General features: G+C 39.1%; 2 protein-coding genes across 3 annotated transcripts in view; one reads left to right on the top strand and one right to left on the bottom strand.

The window, feature by feature from the left end:
• Nucleotides 1-24,115, bottom strand: part of Ctnna1 (catenin alpha 1) — a 121,966-nt gene that overhangs the window by 28,176 nt on the left and 69,675 nt on the right. The window contains exons 1-3 of one of the 2 annotated variants that reach the window (XM_057788403.1): nucleotides 10,194-10,221; nucleotides 5,095-5,175; nucleotides 3,855-4,007 (exon numbers count right to left, since the gene is read on the bottom strand). In XM_057788403.1, coding sequence (XP_057644386.1) covers nucleotides 3,855-4,007; nucleotides 5,095-5,127 — 186 coding nt within the window. In that variant the 5' untranslated portion in view covers nucleotides 5,128-5,175; nucleotides 10,194-10,221. Of the gene's footprint in view, nucleotides 1-3,854; nucleotides 4,008-5,094; nucleotides 5,176-10,193; nucleotides 10,222-24,115 lie in introns of those variants that run through there. The other variant, XM_057788402.1, reaches the window with a different exon arrangement.
• Lrrtm2 (leucine rich repeat transmembrane neuronal 2) lies at nucleotides 10,533-16,212 on the top strand. The gene is made up of 2 exons (XM_057788404.1): nucleotides 10,533-11,016; nucleotides 11,365-16,212. Exons 1-2 carry the CDS (start codon nucleotides 11,013-11,015, stop codon nucleotides 12,909-12,911), a joined length of 1,551 nt encoding a protein of 516 aa, XP_057644387.1. The 5' UTR covers nucleotides 10,533-11,012; the 3' UTR covers nucleotides 12,912-16,212.

Here is a 24,115-nt window from a genome sequence, read left to right on the forward strand (position 1 = left end):
TCCCAGAAGGTCTACATGATTTTTAGGTAGGGGGGGGTGAGGGGGGGAAGCACAGATAACACAGAGTCTCACTATGTAGCCCCAAAATATCCTGGAACTCACTACACAGAACAGGCTGACCTTGAATTCCTAGACTCTGCCTCTCAAGTGCTCAGCATACAGCATACATGATGCTTTAAAAAGCTACACAGAAAGGGATTTATACGGCTGAATAAAAACCTATGATTTTATAAGAAGTAAACACCGAATAATCCACTTGATCCCTGAAGAGAAGAGTAAATCTGACTGTTAAAGGCAGAAACTCTAAAGAAAAGCAAAGCTCAAAGCCAATCGTACCAGGTAAGCGAAGTAGTGACAGAATAGGTGAGTGAGGATCGTAAAATGAACCTACAGGGAAACAAACTCAGCAGCCTTAACCTCTTCCTGTATGTACACGGAGTAGACTAGGCAGACTGTGTACTCAGGATACCTACTAAAAAGAATCTATGTGACACACCTTCACAGTACACTCAAGTACATAGTACTGTGCATTATGTAATTGGTCTGGTTTTATTTTTGATTCATCATAAAATACAAATATTCTTCAACTTTTAAAGTAGTACCTCAGTTACCCACACCAGAACTGATAGTTTATGCTAATATGGTGGCGTGGGATAGGGAATCAACCATCTGATTAAATAATTGGAGCTTTTGAGGCCAGCTTGGCCTGGAGAAAAGTGAGAGTCAGACTGAGATCCAACAACCAGGCATACATAATGAAACTTGAACAAAATTTCTGGCTATAGAAACTCACAGGAGCTATTAGGTTGGTATATCTACCACTGTTATAGGAGGGTGGAATGCCCCAATTCCATCCATTTGGGGAACAAAAATTTTTCCCAAGCTCCAACCTATGTTTCTCTTAATTTGGCTGGTCCTGACTAGTAAAAGTTTTATCTTTCATATAAAGTGTCATATGTACATGTTGTTCTAGTCAATTGTCAAGCCAGAATAAGTTATGAAAACGCCTAGGATTTGAGGCAAGCTGGTCAGAGTGCTAATATCTTGGAGCCTGATCTCGCTGAGGCCTAGGACCCTCCCCCTGTAGGTTTACACTAATTCATGGCAGTTAGTGTCAGAACTCTTTTGCAGCATTTCAGAAAGATCACTCTTTCAAAACACACCTGCAAATATCCTTAGTGGTTACCCGACCTTCTCCTTTCCAATTATATGAATATATAACCAATCATGTATATATTTTACACACTGTTCTTAATTCTGTTGAACCAACAAGGGGAAGCAGGCCTTTACATCAAAGTTGGCCTGTAGACATTTAGTTCAGCTGGAAGGAAACTAATGAAAAGAAATCAAATCAAGGGATTAATAAAACACACTGAAGCATTTTACCTTGGATAAAAAAAAAAGTCTCTGATTAGCTCAAGGCATGTCATTGTAATACAAAGGTTGTAGGGGGAGGAGAAGTCTTGTCATAGAAAAAAAAGTTCTGCCTTGAGTTAGGAATTTAAGGCTTCTAACTCTTTAAAACTTAATTTCCTTTTCATGGACATAGTAATTATATATCGTACTGTCTCGATTATCATAAATATAATAATAACTGTTTGCAGAATGGCACTACATAGCCTGGGGTCATGCCTCAAGTAATAGAAAATCCTGTGTCATTTAAACAGGCAGGTAAGATGTAAGAGAAGGTAATGAGGGAAGGGCATGCAGTGAGAAAGAGGTGAGAGAAGGGTTAGAACTAAGCTGTGCTGAGGAACATCACATCTCTGAAGACTGTGTTCAGAATGAAATGAAATGTTTAAGTCTGGAAAAAAGTTTCCAAAGACTCTCAAGTCCAGTCTGTGATGGATTCATATTCTCCCTCTCTCCCTGAAACCAATGTTTTGTTTTTTCAAGAAAGGGTTGTACTGACAGGTGTTCTGAAACTTACTCTGTAAACCAGGCTGGCCTCGAGCTCAGAGATCTGCCTTCTCTGCCCCCGAGTGCTGGGATTAAAGGTCTGCACCACTATGCCCAGCCCAGTTATTGTTTCCCAATTCTTCAAGCCTCATTTTCCACGCAAAAAGAATTATAGAAAGTACACAGTGCTGTATAGCATGTGTTCTTCAAATATCAATTATGTTTTGCTGGTGGGAGAGCGTGAGGATGATGGAACTGGAAGAATAAAGGGCCTTCCATTCAAGTACAGATAAGAGCTGCCCTCTCTTCAGACACTAATATTCCAGGCCTTGATGCATACCACTCAAAGGAACTTTTTAATAAGTAGGCTACCTATAAGAGACTAGTTTCCGGAACACAATTTCTGTCCACTTGGAAATTACGTCTCATACTGTCACATGACTGCTGTGAACCAGATTATGCGTAATGGAGATACAAATGAAACTCTCCAATTTTAGCTCCAAATGTCAGAACCATTAACTTGAATAACAGGCTGACCTATGCATTCTGTACATAATTTTCTTCAAAAACACTTAAGTCAATAGTCAAAGAAAATGAGGTGTAAAATTAGTAAGGTGTTTAATGTGATTATTGATTAATGACAGGGTTTCTCTGTGTGGCCCTAGCTAACCTGGAATTTGCTGTGTAGACCAGGCAAGGCCACGAACTCAAGAAATCCACCTGTCTCTGCCTCCCAAGTACTGGGATTAAAGGCGTGCGCCACCATGGCCCAGCTCTTTGGAGTATTTTTATAGTGTTAACTTGGTTTGTGCCACTATAAATCACATTTTACATTCTGCTTTTTTTTTTAAAGATTTATTTATTATGTATACAACATTCTGCCTCGATGTATGCCCACACGCCAGAGGAGGGCGCCAGATCTCAGTACAGATGGTTGTGAGCTACCATGTGGTTGCTGGGAATTGAACTCAGGACCTCTGGAAGAGCAGCCCGTGCTCTTAACCTCTGAGCCATCTCTCCAGCCCCTACATTCTGCTTTTAAATAATGATCACTTACCAATGGGTCTATGGAATATTTATCAATTATTAGTTTCTGTACTAATGCTATGCTTTGTGTGCGTCTCATTTCCACACTATACTAATAATTAATATAAATTTATTTAACAAATGAAGAAACTTGTCTTGAAATTAAGTGGTAATTCACCTTTTCTTATTTTCTTTTTTTAAAAAATATTTATTTATTTATTACGTATACAATATTCTGTCTGTGTGTATGCCAGCAGGCCAGAAGAGGGCACCAGACCCCATTACAGATCGTTGTGAGCCACCATGTGGTTGCTGGGAATTGAACTCAGGACCTTTGGAAGATCAGGCAATGCTCTTAACCTCTGAGCCATCTCTTCAGCCCCCAACTTTTCTAATTATTTTACAAACCAACCATTTCCACACACATTTCTAGTGTAGCTGATTTGGGGCTTGTTTACTCTTAAAACGGGACGGAGACACATCCACCTTGAGTGTAAGGTGAAACACCTAGCATATCTATCATTCTTTTGTCCTCAGAACATGGTATCATTAGTAACCTCTTTTTATAGCCAGGACATAGAAAGTGAGAACTAGTTAACCTGCTGGGGTGGAAGCCCAGGTGACGCTTCTCAGAGAGCACCAGATCACAGCTGCTGCCACTGTCTGTCTGCACTGTAAGTCTGACGATCACGGTCTCACTTTAGTTGCATTACCAGTAAGTGGTAGTGTTAAAAGCTTCTAGGACAAAAGCTATCCACGGAATCAGTGTAAACAGACAAACATAATAGAGACCCAGTGATAATTGAAAAACTGTTTATAAACATTGTGTATTAGGTGAGCCCCTGAAAACTTATAGTTAATTCAATCATGTGATTAAAACTGGTAACTCACTAAGTTACCTATGTTACTCAAACCACTAACACACTTACCTCAATCAATTTGTTGGCATGTTCACGGAAAACTTGAGCATACTCCCTAACTTCTTTCTCATTTCCATTCTTTGCAGCTTCAATCAGGACTAAAAGAGGGACGTTGGTCTCCAGGAAAGAATCTGACACGTGGTCCATGACAGCTTTGCGAAGCTAGTAATAAATTGTATAAATTTCATTTTATTTCTACTAAGAAGTTAAACTGTGATATAATACATCCACGAAAGACAGGCAGAACGCATACAGCTAAGTCCCCGCGTAAGCAGTGCAGTAAAGCAGCCTGCAAAAAGGACCCCAGAGCCCATAGCTCACACCACACACTGCACTTCAGCAGCAGAACTTCAGTTTTCCAGCCAGTACCTCTTTCTTTCCTTGGAACTTACAAAACTAAATGGGATCATAGCAATGCTCTGGACTGAACTAGTACATAGCTTTGGAATATATGTAATTAGTCTAATTAGTTAAAATTAAATGAAAAAAAGGAAAAAGAGCACTGCCTGGTTTATCTATACTATAGGGTTATGGACTATAAATTTTAAATGTTATCTTTCTAATTATTGCTGACACTGGTTCACCAAAGGCATATCAATTTTTAGTTTTGTTTTATAACTGATATGGACAATAAAATGTCTCTACTAATTCCTGAAAACTGTTCAAATTCTCACCATAACTTGTCTTAATACATTATACTACGTATTTATAAAGTCAACTCTAACTTCTTCTAAAACTTTAACACAAAATTTAATTTCAAAATATTAATGAGATTATATATCATTAAAGGAACAGATTTTTAAATTTACTAACATGGAAAATTTAGTATCTCCAACATTACTATACTTGAGCTAAAAAGACATTTCCACCAGTGGGAACAAACTGACTATACAGAAACAGAATGGGCGGGCACGTGAGAAACTGGAATCTAGCGTATGGAAGTCAACACAACAAAATCTTCTGAGGTTATTTTCCCAGGTCCCAAGCTATCTGTAATTGGTTTTCCTGCCCATGCATCCTTTTCGCACTGGACCTGGTTTATTCAGTCCACCCCAGAGGGAACAGCACAGTCAACATCCCTCTGAGATTTTTTTTAGACATTAATAAGCTTATTAGCAACACAACAGAAAAGTCACTTTTCAGAAGACTTACCCTTTCCCTTAATTAAAAATACATTCAAATTTTAATCAAAACTAAAGCTGAGAACTTCTGAAATAAAATTAACGCTTAGAAAAAAAAAAAAGCTTACCTGCCTACGCAAGTCCCTTGTCTTCTTGGTCATTTTATCTATTGCAGAGTTGAGTGCGTCACTTCTTTCTTTACGTCCAGCCTAAATAAACAGATGCTCATGTGAGTATACATCAAGAAACCTTAATGAAAGTCTATAAATATTTAGTGTTGAAGCAACACTGAAATAAAACAACTGAACTAAAAAAGAAAGTAAAATGGGCTTTAAACTTTTTAAAATTGTTTTACTTGTTAAATGTAGGGTGTTTTGTCTGATGCATACATGTACATACATATATACATATACACACGTGTGTGTATGCATATACATACATGCACATATACATGGCTGCCCACAGAAGCCAGAAGAGGGCATCAGATCTTCTAGAACTGGAGTTATACAGATGGCTTTTAATCGTCATATGGGAGCCGGAAACCAAACAGGATCCTCTGCAAGAGCAGCAAGTGCTCTTAACAGTTTAGCCTTCTCTTCAGCCTGCAACATTGTGGTTTTTGAGACAGGTTCTCTGACTGAATCTGGAACTCATCACTGACTTAGCTAGGCTGGTTAGATTTAGTTCTGCAAACTTCAGCAATTTTTCTGTCTCTATCCCCTCAGTTTTAAGATAATAAAGCGTGCCACCACAGCTGGCTTTTTATATGAACTCTGGGAATCAAACTGAGGTCGAGGGCCTTGCACATACACAGCAAGCAATTTACTTGGGCCATTTCCCAATCTCCAAAACATAAGATGAGGGTTTGGAGAGATGGCTCAACAGTTAAAAGAGCAGTTGCTGTTCCTCTAAAAGACCCAGGTTCAAATCCCAGAACCTACATGGTGGCTCACAACTGTCTGTAATTCTAGTTTCTCACCATCTTCTGGTCTCCAAGCGCACCACATATTCATTAGGTACACATAAATATTTAGGCAAAACACCCATGACTTTGAGGAAGTTACACAGTCACAGGAACATCCACTTTAAGACACAATGCCACCACACACCATGAATCTTTTCATTCTGCCTTTGCTATCAATTTCTCTCCCTCTCCCCCCACCCCCACCCCCGTAGGAACAAAATGCCTCAGTGAAGAAAGGTCTGTCAGGCCAGGCACACTTCTGATCTCAGCACTTGGGAGATAAGAAGGCAGAATAAGTTTCAGGACAGCCAGAACTACACAATGAAACCCTATTGCAAAAACTGAAACAAAACAAAACGGGTCAGTTCGCTCAGATGCAGTTACTGACCCTTCTAGAATGTGCTGGACAGAGCGCTTAAATCAACATGTTTGTTGGCCTTTAGTCCATTGGTTTCAGTACAAAGAGCAAGTTTAGGGTTCAGGTCATCCTCTAAAATGTAACACACATGCACCTACACCACTCGCAACCTGAACACGTAAGCTTGATAAAATAGCTTATTGAAGTTAAGAGAGATTACGGAGTTAAGAAGAGTACCTGCTGCTCTTGCAGAGAACTCAGGGTGAGCTCCTAGAATCCACATAGTGGATCATGACCATTTGTGTACTTTCAGAGGATCAGACACTCTCTAACTAACCTCAGTGGGCACTGGGTACACACACATATATACACAGAAAATGCTTATACACATAAAACTAAAAACTCAAAAAAAATGCTTACTGCTTTATAAAATTAAATTTGTTATTTTAAAATTAAAATTGCTGTGAATTGCTATCTATAAAATAAAGTAATTCAAACATAAATACTAGAAAAGGCAACCAAGAGGCACAAATAACTATCCCTTATTCAAAATGCCAGGCACCAGAAGTATTTCAGAACTTAAAGTTTTCAGATTAAGGATGTTGAACTTGTGTACCTTTAATCAGAACAAAGAAACTAAAGGAAGCAATCTTGAGCTCTCAGCTAACTGGGAAACTGTGTTCCACTGCATGGAGACATTGGGTGTTTGCTTCATTTTGATATTGGTATCTCTGTTTAGCAGTGGCAAAGGGTTCCCTCAGAAAACAGTAAGGAATATTTCATGATAAAGCTTCCCTTCAGGAAGCAAATACCAGCTGAGGTGAAGAGAGGCAAAGGTTTCTAGCTAGGTCAGTCTCTAACAGTACAATTCTGGAATTAGGAATTAGGAATTCTCATCCCATCAAACAGAGAAGCTGCTAGACCTTCCTCCAATGGGACAAACTACTATTTATGTAGACAAACCCCCATGCCTACTCCATACACTTAAAATAGGCAGGACTAACGACAATTCTTTCCACAGAGGACTTAGAATCTAAAATCATTCAGAGCAGGCTGGGCATGGTGGTACATGCCTTTAATCTTAGTACTCAGCAGGCAGGCAGTTTTCTGTGAATTCCAGGTCAGTCTGGTCTACATAGTGAGTTTCAGGACATTTAAAGGTATATAATGAGACCCAGCCTCACAATAATTAATAATAGCAACAACAATAATAATTCAGAGCAATACCTAATTGTGAATATGCAGTATCATGGAGTGTTATGACAGGTATTCCTAATGACAAAACACCACGTCAGAGTATAAAGGGAAACTGTATAAAGAAAAAAGTTACATACTTCTCTACTCCACCCCCCAATCCCAGTTTTTCGAGACAGGGTGTGTCTCTGTGTAGCCCTAGTTTTCCTGGAACTAACTCTCGAACTCACCTCCCAAGTACTGGGATTAAAGGTGTGTATCACCACCACCCAGCAGATATCAACTCCATTCATAATATGAAAGGGATAAAAAAATATAACAGCCACAAAGGCAAAAGCAAAGGTTTTGACATTGTTGGTGGCATCTCAAGGCAAAGTTTGGCCTCTAAATTTCAAAACAAATCTATAAAAATTTACCCAACCTAACCACAAACATCCCTCTGTTGGCAGGGGAAACGTTCCAAGGTAAAGAATCTATAATGGTCTTCTTAAGTCTTTTCTGCCAGAAGTTTTCACCTTCTTATTATACATACAACCCCTGAAGGAGTCCGCCATTTCCATTACTTTGCCAACTAAGATCACCTAGCCATGCTCCATACTATCAGCTATCCGTATGTGTTCTGGTTCTCCAAATTTGTCATGTTCTCTCTCACCTACTGTATTCTGATTTCTATCTTTCCTTGGGATAAGAGCCATCTCCTTCTGGAAACTTCCACTGGAACTCTAAGTTCCAAGTTCCCTATCCTTTCATAGTGCTCCCGCAGCCTATAGGACTTCCACTCTCAGTCTTTACAGCAACAGAAACCCTAACATAGGCACAATTAAACAGTAAGAAAAAAAAAAGAGCACGACTTTCTACTGCACATCTGAGCAACCGCCCTCTCTCAAAAATTGACAGAACATAAGAGACAATATAATTTGAAAAGTTTCAGTTCACTAGGTACATCAATAGGCAGTGGTATAATTTGAATAGTTTCACTTACTAATACATTAACAGAGAGTCAAACAGACTAAAAATCAGAAAGGAACTGAATGCTCTAAGAGTTTAAGAGGAAGGGAACACATTCCCTTCAGTTTTTACATACAACTCATTCCTAAGCATGGCTGACCTAATCCAACTAACTCACATGTTTTTCCGACCCAAACAACTAAGTTAGCAAGAATTAAACAGCTTCTGCATTAGAAAGGTTATTTTTCATCAGAATGTGGCTGACTACAAGAAGACACAAACAACATCATAAGGGCTTCCTTTCAACTAATAATGATGCCTTGCAACTTTTAGGGCCAAGCTCCTAGTGAACAGTGTTTCTGAAACCTAGGCTCTCAGACTCAGTAGGGTCTGATTAAAATGTATCTACAGAAAAAGCAACAAGTAATAACACTTCAGTCTCATTCACACAAAGACCAAGATTATTAAACACTAGGGTAGAGGAAGGATCAACACCAGTGAAGAGTCAACATCACAGTGGTACACATAATTGTGACGCAAAGCTCATTCCTGAGAATGTGAGTAACTTCAGCTTGGCCAGTAGAACTGCAGCGCATCCCGGTCTGACAGGGTCTACACAACTGTTCCTTTACCAGTGTCAGATGTGCCATGAACACTTTACTGACTCTCAAAGTATTGCTGCCACCTTCTCTCTCATGCTGTCTAGGCATTCGCTGCCTTCAACAAAGTCTTACACTTCTAAACCCACATTGGGGTCACTCGTAGAAAAGCTTAAAATTATATATTTGCATTACTAGAGTTTCCATAAAACCTTTACACATGACCCCAAGGAAGAGGAAAGAGGATTCTAGTCGTTACCAGAGTAGCCCTACTCCAGTAGGAAAATTCTCCTCTTTACATAATGACTTCTTAGAATTCACCAGTGGAATGCAATCCTCAGGAGACCAAAGGCCAGACTTTTGAGATGTCTAGCCTGAGATTTGAAACAGGATTCACTAAGGGTAAGTAGTAATGGTATGGGGAAAACTAAGTTCATATAGCCACATCAGCATGACAAGATAAGTAAAAGGCAATCCTTTAGTCTGGCCTGCAACATGTCCCTGACTCATGCTAGACACATCTTATGCATTTATATAACACTAACCATAAACATTCATGTCTGAAAAGTTATTAACAGAAAAAGCTAGAGTTGTCAAGCAAAAACAACCAACAAAATCCTATTCCAATATAAATGCCCTTTCATATTCATAAGGGGAATTCAACAAGAGCTGCTATAAGATTCAAAATTTGGGTGTTACAACACCCCAATCTCAGTAGCAACTGTGGCTTTCAGTTAAGGAACAGGTGAGATGTTGAAGCAGAAATTCTGAAGACTGTGTCAGAATCCAGGCCCACTACAAAACTTGTTCAAAATTGCTAACATCTGGGTCACCTGTATAAAAATGATGGTGTCAATCTGCTCCTCTCTTCTGGTAGGACATTCAAAGATCAACTTAGCACTGTTTTCCAATCAGTGTGGTAATAAAGTACTATTATATAATAAGCAGAAAAGAATTATTCCCTTGAAATTCTGAATGGAGGAAAAAAGCCAAAACGATTTCTTTTGGAAGCTACCCTCTTTTTTCTGGCTTTATAATGTTAAGTTCTTAATGACAATAAAACTAAGCCCACTTAGTTTAGCAACACAGTCATACTTCGCTTTTTACCAAGCATGACAACAAGGCAATTGAACAGCTTTGCAAACTACCAGAGCAGAGGCGTACCTTGCATAGGCTGGCATTAAATCAGCACTTCATAAATCAATCGTGCCCATTTAGATGATCTCTATGCAGAATCAGCAGTCTAACACTAGCTCTCACACGCATTAGAAATCATCACTCTGCTAGTCCAACTCACTGTTCAGATGGGTCTTCTTGAATGCAGCATTTATTACAACCTCATTGTTGCTTCCTACACTGAAGGAATACCAAATTCTTAAGTCGGGAGTTCTTCTTTCTCAATTTATTGTAAACAGGGGGTCTTGTAACGACCCTGACACTGTTACAAAGCACAGTGCTTTTTAACAGTAAAGCTTCTGGAAAACCCAAACAAAAGACACGTCACCCGGTGACGTCAGCCTATATACAGTTCTGTGTGGTCGCAGCACATAAGCAAATCCATTCTTGTGCCGTTTCTCGGAAAAGCTTTTCAGTAAATGCACTCATGCTGCTCCAGAAGCTCTTCTCCGCGACAAGCCGCCCATCTGCCATCAACAAGTTAAGACCGACAGAACTAACAGCTGCGGTAAGGAAAGCCTGAAGCTCCGATGATCAGCAGTAATCAGAGGAGGAGGAAATTATTAACTGATAATCAAAGCTGATTTAGGGGATCAGAGCACCACAGAAAATGAAACCGATGCTATCTAGAGGAATATCCTAAGGAAAAACCAATTCACCCTGGCAGATTTGAATTTTACTTGGAAATCCTGGGACACAGAAAACAGGAAACCGGTCAAAGGCTCCTGCATGTTAGAGCCTTTTACAGACTCACTGCGTTGAGTCTGACAACCTCGACTGAATGCAGCCTCCAATGTGCTCAGAAGAATGGGTAAGTCCATGCATTTCTATGGCATTTCTTTTACAATCAAAGAGGATTCACGCTTTTATAAACTAAGCCGGTGAATTCCCATTTTATGATGCAAATCACTTGTTTTCGGATTTTAAAATTTATGTAAAGGCATATAACACTAAGGAAAGGTACATGTTTTAATCTCTTTTATACATGGTTTAAGTTTTGTGTTCCAGTATACGAGGTTAATTTTTCTGCAGTAAAAGAAAAATGTTCCATGCAGTGAAATCTTTCATTATGATGTTACATTGTTGTTGTTTTCAACAGCCCCTGTGTTCTGCTGAAACATATCCTATCTTCTTGTTTTCCTTAAATTATATTCTGCAGGCTTACATTTCAAGTGGCCATTAGGGGCCCCTATGCTGGCAGCAATATATGCAATGAGTGTGGTTTTAAAAATGCTGCCTGCCCTGGGTATGGCGTGTCCACCCAAATGCCGCTGTGAGAAGCTGCTATTCTACTGCGACTCTCAGGGCTTCCATTCAGTGCCAAACGCCACAGACAAGGGTTCTCTGGGCCTGTCCCTGAGGCACAATCACATCACAGCGCTTGAAAGAGATCAATTTGCCAGCTTCAGTCAACTCACCTGGCTCCACTTAGATCACAATCAAATTTCAACTGTAAAAGAAGATGCTTTCCAAGGACTATATAAACTTAAGGAGTTAATCTTAAGTTCCAACAAAATATTTTACTTGCCAAACACAACTTTTACCCAACTGATTAACCTGCAAAATTTGGACCTGTCTTTTAATCAGCTGTCATCTCTGCATCCTGAGCTCTTCTATGGCCTTCGGAAGCTGCAGACCTTGCATTTGCGTTCCAACTCCCTGCGGACTATCCCAGTACGCCTGTTCTGGGACTGTCGTAGTCTAGAGTTTCTGGATTTGAGCACAAACCGTTTGCGAAGTTTGGCTCGCAATGGATTTGCAGGATTAATCAAACTGAGAGAGCTTCACCTAGAGCACAACCAGCTGACTAAGATTAATTTTGCTCATTTCCTCCGGCTAAGCAGTCTGCACACACTCTTCTTACAATGGAACAAAATCAGCAACTTGACATGTGGGATGGAGTGGACCTGGAGCACTTTAGAAAAGCTAGACCTAACTGGAAATGAAATCAAAGCCATCGACTTAACGGTATTTGAAACCATGCCTAATCTTAAAATACTCCTCCTGGATAACAACAAGTTAAACAGTCTCGATTCCAAAATCTTAAACTCCCTGAGATCCCTCACAACCGTTGGCCTCTCTGGCAATCTGTGGGAATGCAGCCCCCGAGTGTGTGCTCTCGCCTCCTGGCTGGGCAGTTTCCAAGGTCGGTGGGAGCATTCCATCCTATGCCACAGCCCTGACCACACCCAGGGAGAGGATATTCTAGATGCAGTCCACGGGTTTCAGCTCTGCTGGAATTTATCAACCACTGTCACTGCCATGGCTACAACTTACAGAGATCCAACCACTGAATATACAAAAAGAATCAGCTCATCAAGTTACCATGTAGGAGACAAAGAAATTCCAACTACTGCAGGCATAGCAGTTACTACAGAGGAACACTTTTCCGAACCAGACAATGCCATCTTCACTCAGCGAGTAATTACGGGAACAATGGCTTTATTGTTTTCTTTCTTTTTTATTATTTTTATAGTGTTCATTTCCAGGAAGTGCTGCCCTCCCACTTTAAGAAGAATTAGACAGTGCTCAATGATTCAGAACCACAGGCAGCTCCGATCCCAAACACGACTCCATATGTCAAACATGTCAGACCAAGGACCATATAATGAGTATGAACCCACCCATGAAGGACCTTTCATCATCATTAATGGTTATGGACAGTGCAAGTGTCAGCAGCTGCCATACAAAGAATGTGAAGTATAATATCTACTCAGCATCAAAAATCACATCAGATAAGTAACCTATTTTACATAGTAGGGGCTAAATACATATCTAATTTTTACCAATTGTGACATTAAGCCTAATTTTCCAAATCAAGTGGAGACTTGAGTTTTTGAAGTGTTGAAGTATTTTTAATTTTTTTAATGAAAACATATTTTAAGTGTTAAATGAAGCAATGCTCATATTAATTTGCACTCTTGTTGGAAAATCTAAATGCTTAATTCAATATAAAACATTTCATGTATGTAATTATATACTATTGTATGTAAACATTTACACTAAGGTCTCCTCCATGTTATTTTTTTTTTCTACTGAAAACAGTTCCGAAAGAAGCTACTAAACAAAAATAGATAGGGATGAAAACCTGTTTGATTATTATGCTCCATCCCATGGACCACAACTGGCTTCCTGCTTAAAAGGAGACAGCAAAAGTTCTCTTGTAAGATAAAGTGGTATTTACTCAAACTATAATTTACTGCCAGTATGAGAAGTAGACTTACATGTGTGCTTAAGACTGATAAATATTAAACATTATTCTTTCAGAGTTTGGCCTGGTTTAATAGACATTATCTAAGTTACATCATGAAACCAGCACCTTTTACATAACTCTAATAAAACCGGGTGACTCTTTAATTTTCAACAATAAATCCAAGCAATTATTTTAAAAGGTCTCATTATAATAAATCAATACTAAATAATTACACTGACTTCTTATACAGCCCTAGTTTGACTTATAATGGACATGCTGATTTTTGTGGCATTTAGACTATTATTTTAAACTAGTATTAAATTATCATTTTACTAATTAACTTACTAAATCCTAAACTTATGTGAAAACCTGCAGTTTGGAAAGAGAAAAACTTAACAATCCTGATATACTCCATCCGGTTTGAAAAGACAGCCCCTCTCATGACTAAAGATGCCTTGACAAACTGTTTAAGCTTCTTCCTTCTGTCTTTTTCTGATCTTTAAACCTCAAAGACCCAAATTAAAAATAATTGGGTACTAAAAATGCCTAACGCTGATTCTTGTTACATTATAAAGAAACAATGAAAAATTAATTTCAAAATATGATGTTAAAGTTTGACCTTTAATAAAGATACACATTTATATTGTCAGCTCCTTTTGAGACAGAACTAACCTATTTCCGAGGCAAGTCCTAAGGCAGAACTCTTGATACAGGCCCTGCAGCCATACAACAGTAAGTGAAGGCAGAAGCCCGACTCTCAGGTTAGTGGAAGCTATGAAGCAGCAAGCATTATGTACAATTTGCACCAAATAAGCGATGCTCAGGGACCTGTATGATACAGTAGGAGGCTCTTTGGTATAAATACGGATGCTCTCATCATAATAACAAATGACAATGATGCCACATTTTTTTCATGAAGAAAAGAATCACAAGTGTTCAATTAGGACTTCTTTAAAGCAAGTGATGGCATACTGAGGATTTAGACTCAAGATACCAATTCATGTAGAATTTTTCTACAAAGAAGGCTCCACATATAGGAGAATACTGAAATTAAAGCATCAATTTGATTTCAGGAAAAAAAAACAAGCATTCGTATGTGGAAAAAATGTATAAATCCTTAAAGAAAGGCACTAACATAAAAAAGGAAGGCATCCTTTCCTTAACATGGATGTTTATCACTATATTCTTCACTCAGAGCTTATTTCCTCCCCAAGATTAAACTGAAATGTTACTACAGACCTAGATTCAATCAAAATTTTCCTCTTTTAGCACAGAAAAAAACACCCACATTTCAAATCTCTTAGTAAAAAGCAGACAATATTCAGGGTACAGTGAAAATATGTGTTCTTTATGTATTTAAGGTGGGTAGATTAGTTTGGCAAAGCCTCACAGCAGTTCAATTCAGCTGATCTTGAGTGGCAAGCATTTCATCTCCTGATAACCCAGACGCTGGGCTTGTCTGAGCCAAGACAGATGCTGGTTTTCCGGCACAGAGCACAGCATACTGCTTCCCCACTGAGGTGGGGAAGAATTTACCAACTTGTATGATGGCAACCACTGCCATTTGTCGGGTGATAGACAGCTTGTTCACAGCAACAGCTTTGAGCATATAAGACTCCACTGGCCCTAAAGGATAAGTATTTTTTTCATCATTTCAAATGATAACCAAAATCAATTCAAACTGTGAGTTAAAAAGTAAGCAATATAACTAGGAACTCCAACTGACCCTAAAGGACATAGCTAATGAAGTATATGTAGCAGAGCAAACCATTCAGCACCTGAGAGCAGTGCCAAAGCCACCGAGGCACACTATGGTGGGGGAGGGGAGGCACACACTGTTCACTTGTTGTTTTTCCTTCCATGGTTTTGGTAATGGTAATGCCAACCAGGTATTTTCCTTTCTTACTTAAAGCACAAATTGCCATTAATTGCCTCAGAAAGCAGGGTTCCATTTAGTTAACATGGATTTGTATTGCAGTATCTGTGCTACCAACTGGCCAGAGAAGAACTGCCTCACAGCAAAACCATTCATAGTTCCTAAGTCAAAAATGTGAGGGTTTTCGGGTGGGGTTTTATTCTCTTAAGCATTAACAACACACCTTTCCCTCTCCTCAATTTTAAGAGTTAGTGTAAAATGATCATCGCGAATCAGAAAAAATGAAATATCTACCTAGGAACTAAGAACTAGTTTGCAACTACGGTGATTCATTTCTATAGCCTACAGGAAATTCGAGCTTACCTTTCTGAAAAGAAAGTGAGCTGGTAAGTCTGAAAATCCATTCAAAACTCATAATACGTACTGCCAGCATCAAAAAGCAGACACTAATTTTTAAGCCAAATAATTGTATTATCACATATAATTTCTTAATGAGTCTAAGTTAATTTCTGTACCAATTCAATGAATGAAATTGACTGAACTTCCTAATTCTACTCACTAATTATTAAAGTCCATCTGCTTATTTTTAATGCTAGTCACTAAAGCTAGACCCCATTTTCCCAATAAAAGCCAGCTCTATGTAGCACTGGTCTGAATTCTAAAATATGAAATAGTCTTATTATTTTCTTGAGTCACACTTCTCACACATAGCTGTGTAGGGGAATGGGGCTATAAATTCTCTCATTCTCTCTCTCTCTCTCTCTCTCTCTCTCTCTCTCTCTCTCTCTCGTACTTTTAAAGAATATTTTAACAACAAGCTTACATGATAATTTTCCTAATGCAGCAATTCAGGGGCAGCACTATTTCAAGTCTGTTTGGAACAAATTTTTCATAGCTTCTCATAAAGTGCTTGAACCAGAAAAGATTTTTTTTTTAAAGACAACACGGGCAATCTGTAGATAATAAGTACTTCTTTAGCTAACCTGGAGCAAACTCACCACAGCGCTCTCTTATTCTACTACTGCAGACATCTGGAAACGTCTCCAGTTCCTTCAACTAACCTTTTCTTCCCGTGAGTTTTTAAAATCAGTATGCTACATGGAACCTACGAACACTGAGACTGGAAACTCAAAGTACAGTCCAAATATATTTGTTCAATTACTTTTAAGAGCCATGGGGGGTAGGGTGTTGGGGGATAGGAAGAAAATACTACCATACAATGAATCGGGTTGGGAAAACCATAATACAGTGTACAGGAAAGTTTTGTTATTAAAATTGTGTATACTGTAAAAAAAAAATGTCTCTTTTGTTTCTGATTTTCCCCTGAAATCTGCAAATGCTGACAGGAAAACTTGAATAGGTATTTAAGAGAGAAGTAAGATGAACAACTGTTCTGTACCAAGCTGTTTCTGAGTGTCGATGTGTCTGCAGAAAAAGGGTAGCTAATCATTACCTGTCTTTTTTCACAGAGGCAAAATCTGGTTAAGCAATGGGGAGGTGGGGGAGGCAGAATATGACAACATACAAAAAACCACGCTAAAAGCTGCCACTCAATAACCAGTTGTCACAGCCTTAACAAATGGATACAGAGTAGGGCTCATAAGCCCTGGGGTTGGTTGCTTCTCTCAATTCTCCTGGTACAACAGACAACCGCAGTCAGAAACAATTGAAAAAGCCACCCTGGTACCTGGACTTAATAAACTGAAACTTGGCCTCTATTTCACTGTGGGAAAATGCCAGGATCATCTTGTATACCACTCTTGCCTGCAGTCCATAGATGCTAATGGTGCTAGGAATAGAAGCCTCACCATGTGGCTCCTCTACCCTAGACGAAAACATCAAGAGGTATGAATGAGAAAAGCAAAGATTTATTTTTTTTAAAAGTGATTTTATTTGGCTTAAATACCCTCAGGCAGAATGCTATGCCCCTGCAATGTCAGGACAGAAACTGTCTAGGCTTCTATGTGCCAACTGCCATGAACAATTCACCTTGTTTGAACCTCCTGCTTATCCAGCCCCAAGGCTGACAGAGTTGCCCAATATAGGGCTAGAGAGATGGTGTTGACAGTGCATCTGCAAAGACCTGAGTTTGGGTCCCAGCACCACATAAAACAACCAAGCATGTTACAAGTATGTTATATACTTGTAACCCCAGCACTAGAAGTGGGAAGAGATAGGATCACTGGGGCTTTCAGGTTGTCAGCCTAGCAAAAACCCATTAGCTACAGATTCGGAAATAAACTGCCTCAAAGAAGTCAAAGGCACAGTGAGGGAGAGAAAAGGACAACCCATAGCCTCGTCTGGCCTCCATGTACGTGCACACAAATAGAAACTTGGCCTCCACCTCAATGGAGAGATCTCAGCATCACCTTGTATACCACTACTAAAATGTGTACCCCTTCGCATACACAAAGAGAAGCCAACTCCTTCCCAATACTCAGTGATTCTTGGAACCAGCAGCTATGAGAGCTCATGGTAGAAACCCAGTAACTACTTCAGAATAGAGAGGAAGGAAGCACAACATACACTTTTTAAAAAATATTTATTTATGTATTACGTATACATACACTTTTGTATCAAGAATAATTGCACTGACACTAGCTAGCATCGGTAATGGCCATTTTACACTTTATAAAATGTAGTGGCTGGAGAGATGGCTCAGTGGTTAAGAGCACTGTCTACTCTTCCAGAGGTCTTGAGTTCAATTCCCAGCAACCACATGGTGGCTCACAACCATCTGTAATGAGATCTGGCGCCCTCCTCTGGTGAGTGGGCATACATGGAGGCAGAATGTTGTATACATAATAAATATATAAATCTTTTAAAAAATAATAAAATGTAGTGGCATTTCATTTATATTTTAATAAATAAAGCTAACATGAAGGTCAGAAAAGCAAGACAGCCAGCTACTGGCTCTTACCTCTACCCTCAGTCAGAAATGGCGATCCTGCCTCCAGGAATCTCAGAATGAGACTGAGATTGAGAGCTGTCTCCTCCCATTTTATAACCCTCTCTAGTTCTTGGATTAAGGGCGTGCACCACTACCACCTGGTTTCTATAGAAACTAGTGGCTGCTGGGGTTAAAGGTGTGTGTCATTGCTGCCTGGTCTGTAAGGCTGGCCAGCGTGGCTGTTTTACTTTTCTGATCCTCAGGCAAGCTTTATTTATTAAAATACAAATGAAATGCCACTACAAAAGAAGGAACAAATTCCTATATTTTATGGGGCAAAAAATAGGCAGAGCTTATTAATATAATTCTCTTACATTTTAATTTTAAAATCCCCATGTAGTTACTCTGACTTCTCTAAGAATTGTCTTTGGATTGCCTGGATGACCACAGACTTTTAGGTTCCCACTGAAATACAAAGAAGACATTCCTCTCAATGTTAATTTAAAGTGATTCCCACGCTCCCTTTATAAAAATGTGCGAGTATAATGAGAAGTCTTAACCCATAGAGCCTCTCTCTGTGCCCTCCACCCAGTCTGGCAACAAAGCCTAACCTAAGGCCTCAAAGGACTTCCTGCTTAGAAGTCAGTACTATGGAGCACCTGTGAACAACATTACCTGACAACAGCTGATGACGCATCTCTTCCACGGGAACCATACTTTAAAACTGCGGCTCCAGAAACAATTCTCAGTGCCTTTTTTCAGATTTCAAGAGACTTTACCAAGAAGCACAGGGAAGGTGTACAAAGAGCGGTGGTTAGGATAAACTACGCTGCACAATCACTCACAGGTGGGCTTGAGCTCAGCCCCACCATCACTCTGGTATTCACAGAGCAGAGTCACCAAAGCTGTAAGTTGCTTTTTCTAAAAAATGATCAGATAAGAATCAACAGCCATTTATATTAGCTGTTTTGTTATTTTAGGGGCCAAAATATTCTCGTGAAAACAAAATATCTCCCACAGGATACAGTTCAGTGACACAGTACTTGCCTGGCATGTGTGAGGGCTGCCTCTCCCTCCCCACAGTCTTAGCTGTCAGATAAATGAAGACCAACTGGTTGGTGCCCAGAACTTTAAAAACAACGTGGCTATAATTAAATAGAGCCCAATTCTATAGAATTAAAAAGGTAGACTACATTGATATGTGCAGAATAGCTAAATTGGATGCAGAATGATTAAAAAGCCAAAATTCTAAACCTCAAAGGTCCAGAATATGATTAACAGACTTCAAGAATCTTGAGAAATTAATACAATATTATGCATGGCTGCAAAGATTAAACTGAATCCTAGAGTGTTTTAATAATTCATAGTTAAGGATTAGACAGCACTGACAGAGCAACAAAATAAGTTTTTGAACTCAATCTTCCTGGTGACTAAGGCAAAACTAAAAACAACAGCTCTCATCTGGTAAAGAAGAGGCTTTAGCCAGGTGTAGTGGTAAACCCAGCATTCTATATGCGGAAGTAAAAGAATTACAAATTAGAGCCCAGCCTGGGTAACAGAGCACAATCTTATCTCAAAGAGCTAGTTCTAGAACAGGCTCCAAAGCTATAGAGAAACCCTGTCTCGAAAAGCAAACAAAACAAAACAAACAACCCCCCCAAAAAACCCAAAACAAAAACAAAACAAACAAAAACCCCAAAACAAAAACACTGCTTTATTTAGAGGAGAGCGTTACACGCAAAATTTTGAAAAAATGGAGTCAGATGTGGAAACAGTAAGAAAGAATGTCAGATGGAACCACTAAGGAAGACTTAGAAAATCAGCAGACCTGCTCGTCATGTCAGTTCTTGATAAGCAGCCCACTGGTTCATGCTACATGCTTTGTGATCAGCCAAGGCTGGAACCCAAAAAGCTCACAAAATGAGTAAGTAATGTATTTCTTCCTTGCCACATCTTAAACTATGTAGTTCCCGCACATATACAGGACACCCAGTAAATAGCAAAATAAATTCACACTTCTTCTATCTCTGACTATGAGTCTGTAAGATAACTAATTTCCCAAGAAAGAACAAGTTTAAATAGATAAAGCAATCACCAAGTTGACCAGCAGAGGGCATCATCCCCTAAAGCTGGAGTGGCAAGATGGCTGGCTGTAAGCCACCATGTAGGTGCTGGGAACTGATACAAGGTCCTCTACAAGGGCAGCAAGTGCTCTTAACCCCAAAGCCATCTTTCCAGCACTTATTGTTTTCTCTTTATTAAACAATTTTTTAAATTTTATATGTGTGAGCCTGCAAGTATGTCTGTGTACCACATGCATAGAGTGCCCAAAGAGGGCAGAAGATGGTACTGGACTCCCCTGGAGGTAGAGTTACAGACAGCTATGAATCACAACATGGACACTGGAAATCAAACTCAGGCCCTCTAGAAGAACAGCTGGTGATCTTAACTGTTGAGCCATCTTTCCTGTCCCTATTCGTTTGTTTTTGCGGTTTTTGTTTCTTTTTTATGTGTTTGTTTTGGCCTTTAGAGACAGGGTTTCTCTGTGTAGCCCCAGCTGTCCTGGAATTTGCTTTGTAGACCAGGCTGGCATCAAACTCAGAGCTCCATCTACCCCTGCCTCTGGAGTGCTGAGATTAAAGATGTGCTGTCCCTCACAGCTCTCTGTTTGTAACTCAGGGTGGCCTCCAGTCTGACCTACCTACTAACTGCTGGATTACAGGGATGAACCACCACAGCCAGCCCTACATCACCTCTCAATGGTGATTATTCATTTCCACTCTAAAACTGCTTCCTGAAAAGACACAGTCTCTTAAGACAGTTCCGTATTTCCAGCTTTTCCAACTCTCATAAGGATATCCTCACACAGAAAGGCAGAACAAGTATCTTCGTTGTAAAACATGTGCTGGGGACAGAGGAAAAGGTCTAGCTTTAGTCCTTTCTTCCGAGTAAACCTACTAGGTTTCTATATATTTACCATGTATTTTTATAATATTTCCAAAATAAAGTTTCAAATTTTTAGAGCATAGCTTCTAACTCTCTCCAATGTGATATAAATACTAAATGTGAACGTGCAGTACAGTGTAATGGCAACTTACTGATTTTGTTCCTTCTCTATTTCTATGAAAGAACCCTGTTACAAGGTTTAAGGCATTACTTTCATATATAAGACATTAATGGCTACACTTTTATAAAACTCAGTGGAGGGGCTGGAGAGATGGCTCAGTAGTTAAGAGCATTCCCTGCTCTTCCAGAGGTCCTGAGTTCAATTCCCAGCAACCACATGGTGGCTCACAACCATCTGTAATGAGGTCTGGTGCCCTCTTCTGGCCTTCAGGCACACACACAGAAAGAATATTGTATACATAAAAAAATATTAAAAATAAATAAAAATAAAACTCAGTAGAACTACTGGTTTTGTTTAAAAAAAATTATGGGGGCTGCAGAGATGGCCCAGTAGTTAAAAACAATGACTGCTCTTCCAGAGGAAAAATAAATGAATGAAATTTATGCCCTGGCAATGGTGAGGCATGGGCAGTCCATATATGATGGTGGTTCTGTTGAATGTGTCCATATTGGGTTTCATGGTCTAAGTTGATGAGGATGACTGACCAGGTCGCTTCCTCAAGAGAGCCCCAGATCTCATTATAGATGGCTGTGAGCCACCATGTCATTGCTCAGAAGTGAATTCAGGACTTTTGGAAGAGCAGGTAGTTTCTTAACTGCTGAGTCATCTCTCCAACCCTACTCTTCCAGAGGACTGAAATTCCCAGCACCAACACTGCAGCTCACAACCATCTGTAACTCCAAGAGAATTCAATGCCCTATTCTGATCTCCACAAACACTATACACATGGTACAGACATAGATGCGGGCAAAACACCCATACACATATAATAAAATTATGTGATGTGGTTGCCATTATAAATTTTAATAAAAGTCTCAAGTCTTTATCTACCTCCCAACTAAATAACAGAAATTCAGGCTGGAAAATTACATCATACATATTATACTTCACAATAGCCGCGAGTTTCAGGATTAAAACCACTTTATTCCTTACTGAAATTTAACTCTGTTGTCTCTAGTTATCTCCATTATCAAATGCTTCCTTTTTCTTTACAAAGTATATATTCAGAAGTCATTGTAATTGTAGTGGTTCTTTAACAAGTCAAATAAGAAGTTTCTTTCCACATTTTTATTAAAATCAGGACTAGCTCCCAACTCTAATGTCTCTACTTAGGCAAAATAAAAATTATCCGATGGCTATACATTAAAAATCTAATCCAATTTAAATTTAATCAACCCAAATGAGGCCCACCTAACAGAAATCAATTCTTGTTGTTTTCCCCAGCTTTCAGAACTAGGTAAGAGATGCTTTGTGCCCTGTCATGTAGTAACAGAATATTACTGTACAACATTGAAGTATATAAAGCCTCAATACCTCCAGGTAATGACAAGCAACTTAGTATGAGTAACAGTGGTCCTTCTAATGCTGTGACCCTTTAATACAGCTCCTCATGCTGTGGTGACCCCAACCATAACAATTATTTTCATTGCTATTTCATAACTATAATTTTACTACTGTTATGAATCATAATGTAATATCTGTGCTTTCCAATGCTCTTAGGTGACTCCTGTGGGTGGCATTTGACCTACAAAGGGGTCACAACCCACAGGCTGAGAATCACTGCTCTAAGGTCTATCTAACTAAACCCTCTTCCTCCCAATCAAAATAACTCAACAAAGAGCAATTTAGAAAAGGGAGGCAGGACCTTCTAGTTTAGTCCAGTATGATTAGATTTTCTTTCACTTACTATTCAAGGGATTCTAATGGTTAATTTCAGCTCCCTATATCTACAATGGTATATGTAGGGAGGAAACACAGGAGCTGGATACCCTGCCCTGCCTAGTTCATGCATCTAGGTTAAAAGACTAGAGACTGGTCTTTGTGTGGACCAGTTCTGCCCTTTACATTCTGAACCCCAACATCAGGTTCTTTTGCATGTGTCTGCTTTTTCTCTGAAATGGACAGTACTTGTAAATGATCATAAGTGAGTCTCAAAGCTATGATATCAATAAAAATACACTACCAATACTAAGGGAAAATCACTGAAAAGAGTATGCCATATAGAGTATTTCTTACTCTGATGCAGAATGACATTATTATAAGTCATTTATTTTCCTTTTTAGTAAACAGTAGTACTACAGAGAATAAGAAAAACTATGTATTGAAAAAAAGAAAAAAGAAAAGAAAAAAGCCAAAGAGAAAGAACTAAAAAAATGATGGAGACTTAATAGCACTTTTTCCTATCAGAAAGATCTAATGGTTCAAATCAATTACACTCTTATCAATCTTTATCCTATTTTCAGATGCCCACATAAGTTCTGTATTTTAGTCAACTGCAAACTGAAGAGTTTACCAAACTGTTCTTTCTTCTTCCTCCCTACAACAGTTTCTTTCCTCTTTGGTGATGCCCGGCAGCACATTTATTCAGCATTTCATTCTGTATTTTCCTTACTTGAGAAGTCTCCACTTGAACTTGGGGGGAGGGGGACATATACAAAAATGTATAAATCTAAGGGAGTGGAGAGGAGATGCAAATTGATCAAGATGAAAACCAAATTCACGTCAAAGAGAAACCCACTTACCTCACTTCCTGTCCGAGTTTTATTTTTACAGCCCCTCCCCACTATCTCCATTTTAAACTAGACTGGGTGCTTGTACTTGATTAGAGAAAGAACTACTCACTTCAATATACACCTATCATGTATATGTGTGTAGTCAAATTCAGTTATTTCCAACCAACACTTGTATAACCACAAATAATGTACAGACAAATTCTGCCAATATAAACAGAAAGAAATGAAGGAGTCAAACTATTTACAGGTCAGGCTAATGAGAGGCCCCGGGGTTCATGTGCACACAGAAAACTACTAAAAGAAGAAACTAT

Source organism: Chionomys nivalis, chromosome 14, assembly GCF_950005125.1.
Source record: "Chionomys nivalis chromosome 14, mChiNiv1.1, whole genome shotgun sequence".
NCBI classification, from domain to species: Eukaryota; Metazoa; Chordata; class Mammalia; order Rodentia; family Cricetidae; genus Chionomys; species Chionomys nivalis.